Raw genomic sequence first — 12,238 nt, forward strand, 5'->3', positions numbered from 1 at the left:
TGATCGTGTCCATACTGACCTGCCTGGAAACACTAGGTGTCAGGAGTACAGTGGGGTGCAGCAGCTTGGCAAAGGCTAGCTCCCTAAATCCAGGGCCTGGCTTTCAGCCCAGCATAGTCCTATTTTCTGCAGGAAACCCAGGAAGAACCAGCAGTGACCTAACACACAACCCAGCAGCTCTCCCGTGCCTTGTGGGATAGCTCTGCAGTGGAAAATGCTGCTTGGCTCCACCATCCTGGTAAGCAAGAGCCATTGCAATCCACCCCTCTGTTCCTCATGTGCTTCCCCAAGGTGCTGCAGGGCTACCAATGCCATGTGAGAGACACCAACCATCCTGCACGCAGGCCACACAGACAGGAGCCACGATTCTTCCACTGCCTCAAGGCTGGGATGAACATCTGGAACGGGACCACAGCTACCATCCACCATCTTCTGCATCCAGAACCCATCTGGTGCTTTCTGCCCCAAGAGAGATGTCTCCTTGCCCGATACCCCTGTCCAGAGGGTGATGCCTGAGCTGGATGTGCACAACCTCTCTCTGTGCCACTTCTGGCACAGGAGAGGAGGCAGCGAACCCCAAAGCAGGGTGGGAACATCTGAAGCTGGTTTTACCACCAAAGCCTTTTTTGTCCAACTACCAACTGTGTGCTCAGAGCACGTTTGCAAACCAGAGTGAATGTGAGAGATCCCTTGCCCAGGAGACTTACACTGCAACAACAGGCTCCCTCAGCACGGTGACGAGACGCACAGCACAGTGATTGGGATGCATTTTCAAGCTGAAAGTGTAAGAACCTGGATACCAGGAGATGATGAATATTTATTAATTCCTCTCAAACTCGAGGAGGAAAAGCCAGGCTCCCCACTGGCATGAACTGCTGCCTTTCTCTGGAAAGCCAGAATAGTTCCTGTACCCTCTTGAGGGTCCAGAAGGCTTATCAAGTGTCACAAGACCAACGTTAAATTCTGGAAGGCCGTGACAAAGGGCAGGTTCAACATGTGCACTCTGCTCTTCCTGCCAAGGCAGGTGCATTATGTTATTTATGACAACACCCTCAAAGCCCATTTTGTACTGTGCTGAAATTATGCTGCTTTACTAGAAGGTCTCACTCCATCCTTTGCATTTCAAGCATGGTGTGGGAGAGATCAGAATGACAGGTCTTTTATATGTGAATTACAGAGCGAGCAATTGAGTGAAGTTTTATTTACTGAGTTGTCAAGCACAATGAATAGAGCAAGCCTGTATCTGGCTCCTTTTGTGGCACTCTCAAAGCTCCTCAGCTCTGCAGAGAGGCACAATTCTCCCTCCACAGCTGGGAAAGCAGAGGATGGAAAAGTGACTTATCTGAAGTGACAGCAAGTCAGGAGCTTACTGGAAATAAAGTGCAGAGGAGAGAGTGGAGCTGGGAAAGGGGTGTAAAGAAGCTACTGCTGAGTGCCAGGAAGGCTGGAGGACCTGCACTTACAGCACTAGAAGCCCAAACCAGTCTACAACAGGAAAACAAATAACACTATTCCAAGGAGGACAGGGAATAACAATACTCACATTGATTTGCTGCTCTCACTATCCCTGGGAAGAGGAAACCAGGCACACAGATCTTCTGAGCTCAAGAGTATGACCAAGTTATTAAGGAGGCCTCCCCAAGTGAACCAAGTGAGCTTTATGCCTTGGACTGTGTGACTGCCTAACACACATCAGACTTGATCTGAACACCCCGAGACAACTCTGGACACCTCCAGTCAGCAACCAGAGCTGAGGCTGCTGAGCACCAGTGGGCTGGTGAATTCCCTGGAAGTCTGGTGAGCCCAGACTGTCCCAGAGATCGATCAGCTTTCCAAGGTGATGCACAGGTTCCATGCACAAGCACACACTCCCTGTGCTGCACAGGAGGACAACCTGGCAAGCTGTTACAAAGCAAGTGTCCTGCACAGCAGGGTCTAAGTGGCATCTGCCCATCCCCAGCCCCTTTGGTTGGCATCTGCTGTTTTTATAATCTTCTATTCCATACCTGATCTGCTGGGGGCTCACAGCAAACAGTAGCAGAGAAGCTCTGCAGAAGTGTTACAGAAAAAGAAAGCATGTATTAAAGAATAAAGGACAGCAGAGGAGTAACACACTGCCTCTCCCTGCATAAAGACTGAGAAAGCTGAATGTCTGAGCTGCTATTGCTCAGACTGCATTGGGCCAGGCCTCCATCCAGAGAGACTTCCAAAAAAAAACCCCTTGGGATCACTGGAAGGTCAGGGCAGTGGAGAAGTGAGTGGGATCTGTCCTATTAGGTCAGGACCAAACAAAAATCCTCAGTCACAGTATTTTAAACCTGTTTGTTTGTTCAGGTACCCCTGACAGCACGAGAACCACCAGCAACACAAGGTACATGTGCTGACTGCAGCAGCAGCCCCCAGCTCTGTCTTCAGGGCTCATGCAGCCCATCTCCTCCTGCGAGCTGTGTGACACACACAAAGCAGAGTTTACACTCTGCACTGACTCCTTCCTCCCCCATGTCAAACCCTTCCACCCCCAAAACCAGCTGTGTATCAGAGAAGCAGCAGATGAGAGGCCCTGTGACCACACCCCAGTGATTTTTGAGAGAACAGGAACAAACTAAAATTACTCCTCAGCCTCTCTCCTCCAGCACCAGCTGAGCAGCATTCACTGCCTGCACAGAGACACTCAGCCTGTGGCTTCTCCCTGTGTCCAGTCCAGACCTGCAGACCCTCAGTAGCTCCCAAGCCTTGTTACAGTTTGGAAACCTCTGGCTAAACAGAGTTAAACTTCTGTTGCTACATGCTCACCAGAGACCCAACATGAATTTGGAGGGGGGTTTCACCCTCTCCCTCATCCTTGATCAGCACCTGGGGAAGTTCTCAGCAGGGCACTGGTCCAGACCCCTCACTGCTGTGCTCCTCATGCTCAGCTCTGCCTGGCACTGGGGCTGCCTTGGGCAGTCAAAGGGCAGTTCCTGCTCTCACAGGCACACCAGGACCTCAATGAGAAGCACCACATGAGGATCCTTGCCAGCCTGCAAGCCTGAGTTGCACAGAGCACTGTCCAGGCTCTGCTCCTCAGGGAAAGCAGGATGTATGGAGCAATGCTGCCTCAAGGTAACACTTCTGACTAGAAACATCTGAGGGAGTCTGTGCTTTGAAGAGCCTGTGGACAAAAGAAGAGTCCTCCCTCTTTAGCAGCAGCTCTGCACATTCCATGGCAATTTCCAGTGAAGAGAAGACAAGGCAGGGTTACATGAGAGCCTAAGAGGGTACTCAGGAACCAATTCTTCCATTGCCACTTCCACTGCCTGTCAGGCTCCATGTCCTCTTACAGGTGGTGAGGTATGAGCCAGTCATGTTCTGCTGGTGTTCTAAGGGGCCAGGAGTTGATGAGGAACAAGCACACTCACCCTCCTCTCTCTCCCACCTGCTCACTTCCCTTTCATTTTGGGCCAGGATCTCACAGGTTGCTTTTGGAGAAAAAGAAGTTGAACAAATGTCTCAACTCAAAGTGATTTTTATTGATAAAAGAAATACTACCAAACTACAAGAAGGCCATAGCCCTGGGTCTCAGTCAGAGTCAGACAAGATCCACCCCAGAGAGGCTCTCACAAGGAGTCTGGAGGTTAACCAGGTGCTAAGATGCTACACTGCAGTCCCTGGCAGCCTTCTCCTCCCCTCCTGCTTCCTCCAGGACTGAGTTTCCGCTCTGAGCCAGGAAAAACCAAACACCTCCCCATGCAGCTGAAACCCTTCTGCCCATACCCCACTCCAGCCCCTGCAGAGCTCTGCCCTGAGCTGCTGGGAGCACAACACTTCAAAGCTCACACAACAGTACACAGAAAGGCACGAAGGCCACAACTCCTATTACTGGCAGAGCGTTTGTCTGCTCCGTGAAATCTATAGAATTTGGCTCTCCAGCCCGTGAACTTTGCACACCACAGTGTTCCCTTGGGGACTGGTGTGGGCCTGGATCAAAGCTGTAAAGGCTTGTGACGAGCACAAAAAAACCAGCACTCGCCTCTGACTTCTCCACACGGAAGAAATCTCTTCACAAAGAATTCGTATTAATCACCACAGCCCACGGCCAAAAGCAGCACGAGCACCTTTCAAAGGCCCTGAACAGACAGAGGCTATTAAATAACCAAAGGAATATCTGAGTCCCTCTGTGTCTCCTACGCAAGTCTGAATCAAAACAGCCTTGCACTGAGCTGGATTTCATTTTGTGACCCAGCTCTTCAAACTTCCACACGCAGAAGAGGGAATCATTGCAGTGTCCGTGCACTGCAGTGATCGTGGGAGGATGTTTGGGATGAGTGTAGTGGGCACTGCAACACAAACAAGGAAATAGGATTTCTTTTTTTAATATATCCATTTGCCCATCAGCATCACAAACAGCACAGCCCTGAAAAGGGCAGGGATTGCAGAGCTGGACCGACCTATTTTCATTCTGTTTTCTCTTCATAACAAGAAAATAGAGCTTGGCAACATTACTGGGATACGGGAGAGAACCTTTTCTGTCCAAAAAGGAAGATCTTTTTCAGAAGAATGGGCTGCAAGACTCAAACCTCTCACGTCATATTTATCATGAGCTGCTGATCTGCCTGGATTGCTCATGCCTTTAGAACTGGCTCTTTTAAGTGCTTCCAGCTACAAGGGTTGGTTTGACTTCTTCCCCCGAGGAAACAACCGCTGCTGTCATGTTTGAACTACGCAATCTTTCCTGCCAGTCAGCAGGATACCTGCAGCTGGAAGAGTCCCAGGGGCCCTCCCAGGAACAGGCTAACAGTGTGCACATCAAGGCTTTTGCCAGAGAAGGAAGGGATGCGTTCACAGAGCACTTACAGAAAGAAAATACGAACATCTCTGAGCCTGCTCCAAAAACACACTTGTCTCCTAACCCAAACACATCTCGGGGTATGAGCACATGAACCAGGTACTGCAGAAGGCAGGCTATGAACTGGGAGTCCTTTGATTATTCTCTACAAGCCCTGCAATGGAAATGCAATGCAGAGTCCCCTCTCCTCTGGAAAGAAATCACATACTTGGGGCAATCACTAGTGAGTAGTCAGTGTACAGTTCACACACCTCCATGTTTTTACCAAATCCCAAACCCAAAGAAAATGGACACAATTGGAAAAATAAATAAAACTGAAGGTATCGAGGGCCTTGAGCTGTTCAGAGGCAGGTCAGTGAAATTCCATGCCATTAAAGGGACTCTGGACATAGGTAGATCTCTGTTATCCTTGGGGTGATGAACCAGCTGGTCCTCTGAGAACTCGTGTTTTACTCTTTAAATTCTGACCACAAAGGAATCAAGTAAAAGATATTTTAAAGGTGAGAGCAGCAGTCCCCTCCACATATAAACAAATTCCCATTTCACCCAAGAGGCTTTTACAGATACCTGCACTAGCACCCGAAAGTGCAGGGGACCTCCCCCTGGGCACAGGGCTGGAGAGGTGAACACACCTCTATGATCACCAACACCACACATTCATCTTCATCAGACTCTACTGGTCACCTGTGGTCCCACAGAAGTGATGACACAGCTCCCTGTGAAACTCAGAGTTCAACAGTTCAGGACTAGAGGCAGCAGCCCTTGGGAGCTACGTGTTCGGCTGGGAAACAGCAGAGTGGAGCAAAGTTACCTGGGAAAGTCTGCTGGACACTCCTCTGGGACAGGTTAGCACAGGCAGCACGGACTGATAAAGCCACCAGCTTTTAAACAGAGCCCAAATAACTCCAGGAGGAAGCTCCCTGGCTTGCAGAAAGGATTCCCTTTGGCCACGGACACCAGCTAATCCCAAAGGCACAGCATTGTGGCTCTCAGGTGAGCAGAAGCTCCACGCAAGCAAAGCCTCTGCTCAGGGAGAGCCACCTCCCCTCCCTCCTCTCCCCCCAAACTGCATGACACGTTCCTAGCAGGAGTTTTTAAGGAAGGATCGCTGATACTATCAGGATCAGTGGTTGTTCCAGCAGAGAAGCAGGAATAACTTGTTTAGCACTTCTAAGGAGCCATGCTGCAGGATGGGAGAAAATTCCTGCTTTTCACAAGGGTCCAGAAAGTTTCTCCCATTTTAGGATTTAGCATCGATTTAGGAGAGTGGAAAAAAAAAAAAAGTACTTTGTTTTAAAGAGCATCTTCATCCCAATCAAGTGCAATAGAAAAAGTTTCGAATTTATACGCAGTACAGCTTTTGCACATGCCTGTTCCTTGAACGTAGCACCAAAAGAAATTGAGGAAAAGGAAGATCTACCAGCCCAGGCAGGGAAAGCTGCATTCCTGTTAGTGCACTGAAAATGCACTCGCTCCACTCAGAGCTCTAAGAATGCAGCCCGGATTTTTTTTTTTCCACCAGAATTTGAAAAGAGTAAATCAAAGTAATTATAGCACTGCCCTTACAGAATTGCTTTGCAAAGCTGAAATCAGAGCTTCAAAAGGTTTTTACTAGCAGCCAGCAAATCCAGAGAAGCAGAGATGCCTATTGGGCAGCTGCACTAGCCCCAAGACGTGCTTCAGGAGCCACTTCCACATGGGAAAATAGCCTGGGTTGAATTAAAGCAGCTTATAAAGTCTATATTTGTATCTCACTTCCCCCAGCCCTTATTACCTACACATCTGCATGAAATCAGGATCATGCCTTCCAAAAGGTTCCCTGGCTTCTGCACCCCACACTTGTGTAACATTTATTGTCTGAGAACTCCAGAGCAGAGACAGACAGTTCATCACTCCTGTACTATGGGGAAATGAAAGTATGATTTAATAAACAAAGGGCCAGCAGTGGAAGCAAGAGCTGAGTCTGGGTGCTTTGGCTTTTGAGAAGGTTTAGTGCACCAGGGGCTGCTGCCACCCCAGCAGGGCAGCACAGAACCATCAGCCCCACACTGTTAGTGGGGAAATGACTGCTGATCCTGGTTTCATGCAGAGGGCTCATTAACACAGGCTTCTCCTCTGCCATCTAACAGAGCTCCCTCTCTCAGTGAACCATGGACAGGGTGGATTAACAATTCGTACTTAAAAAAAATTCTTTGAAGTTGACAGATGTGTTACCTTTCAGAAACTCTACCTAGGAATTGTCCAAATTTCATTTAAAAGCCATTGGGTAGCTCATGTTTGCTGCACAAGCTTTAAAGAACAGACTGGTGACAGTCACTGGCTCAGTGCACGGCACTAAATTTCAGGAAAACGTGTTCTTAAGTGAACCAGAAACTGTGTTTTCTCCCTCCAACCAACCAACCAAGTTCTGAGGGGACAGCTACTACAGAGGACTGAAAACACACTCTGTTCAGAAACAGTTATATTTGGTAACTAAAATACTTCCATTAAGCAATTATTATCCAAGGCACAACTTGACAAGACAGTCTCTTAAGAGTCCAGCACGAGCAGTTTAACCAACAAGAGTAAAAACTGCTGGTCTTGGGTGATTCAGCTGCAATTCCAGCCCAACACTGCCTGGTTCAAGACACAGGTTAAAAAAGAATAAAAGATGTTTCTTTTCAGAATAACTTTGGGGTTTTGCCATTTTGACGTAAAATGGAAAAGTATAAGCCTGAAAAAAATAGATTTTAAACTACATGGATATTCTGTAGCACAAAAAATGTAGCACAAGGTTTGACATGAAGCTGACACCGAGCTGTAAATGCAGATGTTTCATTGCTAATGACCAGTGACAAATTCTCCTTCGAGGTGAACCAACAGCTGAATATGCAAAACAAGATTAAAATCAATGATTTAAGCCAAGCCTTGCTGATTTGAGCCGTGGCTGAAGTCTGGCAATGTAAATACATCCACCCTGGCCATAGAGACCCTCAGTTCTCCCCATTAGCCCATGGACTGTTTCCCTCTAAGATCAAAAAACAAGGAGCACTGCAGGGCAGCACAAGGGACACTGGCCACCTCTCCACGTTGTACCTGTGTTAGGAAAAGAGGACTTCAATCTCCAAGGCTGCCATTCCAACACCTTCACTAGCACTAAATTCACAGGAAACCTAAGGACCTAAGAGACAGAACATGGAAACTTCATCAGGATTTCTAAGGCATCCTGCTGCATCCAGCTCTGCTCAGGAAAAGCTGGATCTAAACAGAAAGTGTTTTCAGAATTTGTCAAGAGATATTTTTCAAGCACTTTAAAAGGAGCTCATTTATTACCTCCCCAAAACAGATAGCCATAGGCTTCAACAGAAGAAGGGAAGGGAACATTCTGGATCAGGATATCCTCCAGTTTGAAGGAATGCATATGTGAATTGGAGAATTCAGCTTGTCTCATTTCTAAAAATACACATTCATTGAACATTAGTGGGATATTTATACTTTGAATGAAACATATAAGCCATTTTATGGCCTGCCATACATATTTCTCCCTGCTGGAACCTCTGCAGATCCCTTCAATCAAGGATAAGTTCAGCCCCAGCTCCAGAGCATCACTGCAGAAGCCATCAGCACTACGTCCAAGAGCCGCTGCTCAGCCAAAAGCCTCTACCAGAGGAAGCCAAGAGCTTCTCCAGCCTGAACCTTCCCTTGCCCATGGAGCAAATGGAATCCCTTGTCCCATGGCCACTGGAAGTCTGCCATTCCATACCAGCAGCTCACGTGTACCCAACTCACACCAGGCAGAGCACATCCAGCCACCTCTGCTCTTAACATAGAGAGGAAGTTTTTCATGGGATATGGTGTTGACTGGAATGGTTTAAATGTGCTGATTTAGATTAAAAGGGTTTAAAATCTGTAGGGATGTACTACCAGGAAATGAGAAAGACCCCACAGATGACATTTTGACCATTCTTTTCACAGCTAACCCAAGGTGTACTTGGCAGGAAACACGGGGTTTCAGGGAGTAAATCCTCTCCCATTTCCCAACAGCCCGTGTTGAGGTGGCCATTTATCCCAAAAGGGGCTTTGAGAGGGCTTCAGTTCTACAGACTCACTCTGTAAATGTCAGACTGAACTTTACTTTGGTGGCCCACATGCAGAAATACAGTGAATTAGGTGATCTGGGGAAAAAAAACAGGTGGTATTTGAAGGGAAGGGATGTTTGTTTTTAATTTCATAGAATATCCTGCTGACAGAACACACGGTTATGAGTTCCTCTCCTTTACTGCACACAGAATACTTTCCCTACACCCTAAAACCAAAGCAAAAGGGGAACGAGACAAGGTATTGTCTATGTGAGGGAAGTGAAAGTAATAAGTTATCAGAATATATAAAACCAAACAGAAAAGGAGGAGATTTCCCTCCCCACCATCTGTGGCAGCACAGCCTCAGGGGCGACTAATGTCTGACAGCTCATTCACCAGAGCTCCTGTGCCCCTCCACATGCCCACAAGCCCAAGACTTACACTGCCATGCCACCCACAAACTCCTCTGTGGCCTGGCAGTAGATTGTGATGGCAACACGGGCATCTGCATCAAAGGTGAACTCCAGGCTGTACAGGACCTTCTGCTTCCCGTTCTCCTCCGTAGGACTGTCAACATCATCTTTATACCTGAAAGACAGTGCCAGAGGATTAGAATAAACATTTATGAGATATCACCAAGATCACTCTGGAAGTCAGGACAAGAGTACTCCAGACTAGGTGTTTGGGGCAGGCAAGGCACCGTGGGCTTCCACCTCAGGCTTTCCAGGAGATCTCCATTCCTTCCCCTGAGGAAGGTTCTTCCAAGATTTCACTGAAGTAACTGAATTGTAGCAATTGAGGGATCTCACCCAGCCTTACAGTGCCAGGACACAGAATGAGACAAGAAAGGGAAATCTTGGATGTCAAACCCTGAGAAGAAACATTCTCCTTCCATTTAAGTCTTCATATTAGGCTCAGTATTTGGGCTAAAGAAGTCCTGCACGGGCATGAGAAATCTAAAACCTAATTCTTTTAACACTGCAAATGAAACAGTGCCTGACAGACAAAAAACCAAGGTTTCTGTAACACAAAGAACTCCTGAAGCTCAACAGAAGGTACCTGCAGTATCACACAGAAGATGATTTTCAGCCTGGAAAGCATCTGAATACAGGAACTTCAAATACCTTTAAATGTACAAATGATCAGCTAAAGCTCTGATGCTGTGAAGGACTGGAGCTTGCAAGTATTTACTGTCTGAACAAAAATTAACCCATCCAACTGTACAACAGACACACAATAACCAATACAAGAATGAGTTTGGAAGTTATTTCAATTAACACAAAAGTGAGCCATGACTTGGCTGTGGGCTACTGCAAACTGGACCCCATGGTGTGATCAGCACTGCCCAGGGTTACTCCTCCCTGCTGCAGGAAAAGGCAGGTCACAAAGCTGGTGAAGAAGGAGGTTTGAAGCAAGATCCAGGGCAGTGAGCTATGGCCACAGGCCAGTGGTGAATTACAGTGTGCCAGGAGTGGCCAGGGAGACCAGAGATCCTGGAACAAACAGCCAACACAACACACCATGAGAAGATCACAGAATGACAGAATAACCTGAGCTGGGAGGGACCCACAAGGATCACAAGTCCAACTCCTGGCCCTGCACAGGACAACCCAACAATCCCACACTGTCCCTGAGAGCATTGTCCAAATACTCCTTGAGCTCTGGCAGCCTTGGAGCCGTGACCACTGCCCTGGGGAGCCTGTTCAGTGCCCAACCACCCTCTGGTGAAGAACTTTTTCCTGAGATCCAGCCTAACCCTCCCCTGACACAGCTCCAGCCAGTCCCTTGGGTCCTGTTTCTGCTCACACAGAGCAGAGACTGGAGCTGCCCCTCTGCTGCCCCTCAGGAGGAGCTGCAGACTCCAATGAGGTCTGACCTCAGCCTCCTCCAGCTAAAAGCATCAAAATCTCCCTGCCTTGAAAAGCAAAGCAACATACAAATGGATGTGATTCACTGGCAGGGCAGCACCACATTCTTACACATACATTCAAATCCCAGTGTAACCCCAGGACCACAGGTACCACAGTGAGCTCAGGCACCGTGTGGGAAGGGTGGAGGCAGCAGGTTGACTCTGAGAGGTTTAACACCACTCAATTCGTCACCCAGCTCCAGCTCCACTTGTTTATTAGTGCACCTTAATTGCCACGATTCCTGGGTCAAAGCCAAGCAGCTGAACTATTCAGAAAAAGCTTGGCACTATTTCTGACTTCACAGTATCAGTCAGACTCTCCCCTCATCAAAGAGCCTGGATGAATAGGCTGTACTGTCAAAAATACTCAGAAATGTGCCAGGCATACCTCCATAATTCAATCTAAAAATTGTCAAGGGAATCGTTATTTGCTGAGTTCACTGACATATAATAACTGCTGCCTAATTAAGAGGGTTCCAGCATGAATTTTACTTAACACCACACAGTACAAGAATGAAAGGTTCAGCTTCAGCAATTTAACATAAAAGGTGCAAAATAAAATTTAAGAGCGATATAATCAAATACCCAACACATGTACTTGCACTAATGTAACCCTAGTGAACCACTGCAGCTCACACAGCATTCCTGTCTGAAGGGCCTGGAGAGCTCCAAACAAGACTTTTGCCAGAGGTTCACCTAGGTCAGAACAGCAAATCAGGCTAAATACACCCAACATGCCAGTATAAAAAAGACATATCCCCAACATTGAGAGTTTGAACACCTGCAGCAGCCTGGACAAAATACACAGTACAGAGCAAAATGGTATTTTCACACAAGCTGGTTGCATTCAAAGAATGAAATCATGGCCCTTGAAGGCTGTAAAGAAGAAACAGTCTGGGCAGCAGGGCAGGTTTGCCTGGAAAACACACAGAGGAGTATCAACATTTTGTGCTGGACTGACCCAAGAACACAGATGGCAACAATTCACTCACGTGTTGTATGTGTCAAGAAAGCAGCACAAGTTTCTGTGAGTTATCTCTTGCTGCTCTCTCTTGATCTGAGGTTGGCAGAGAAGGATCCAGGCTATGACAGACTTGCCACTTCTTCCAGAAAAAGCAGGGAGGGAGAACCAGTGCCCTTGCAGGAAAGCACTGAGGAAAGTGCTTCACAGACCCACCTCATGCACAGGGAGGTTTTAAACAGAGATGCCCAGCACACGTGTGAGCTACAGATGGACTACACAGACCAAGGTACCTGTAACAGCCCCAGGTAACAAGGTGGGAGACCTGGGGTGGGGGCAGAAGCAACATGTCATTAGTACAACCACTGCCTGTTTCATCTTCTCAGGAAGTCACAAAAAGCATCCCAGATCACCCTCCTGATCCCAACTCTGCACTCAGAATGTGCTTCCATCCTTCCAAGGAGAAAAAGGGTTAAACCCAGACT

The 12,238-nt window shown here is 47.6% G+C and overlaps 1 protein-coding gene across 4 annotated transcripts in view; it reads right to left on the reverse strand.

Annotated features, from left to right (window-relative positions):
* The window catches only part of MGRN1 (mahogunin ring finger 1), a 52,943-nt gene that overhangs the window by 24,831 nt on the left and 15,874 nt on the right, over nt 1-12,238 (reverse strand). For all 4 annotated transcript variants that reach the window (XM_027654993.1, XM_027654989.1, XM_027654992.1 and 1 more), the window contains exon 4: nt 9,325-9,471. In XM_027654993.1, coding sequence (XP_027510794.1) covers nt 9,325-9,471 — 147 coding nt within the window. The remainder of the gene's footprint in view (nt 1-9,324; nt 9,472-12,238) is intronic.

This window comes from Corapipo altera, unplaced genomic scaffold, assembly GCF_003945725.1.
Source record: "Corapipo altera isolate COAL_440 unplaced genomic scaffold, ASM394572v1 98, whole genome shotgun sequence".
Lineage (NCBI taxonomy): Eukaryota > Metazoa > Chordata > Aves > Passeriformes > Pipridae > Corapipo > Corapipo altera.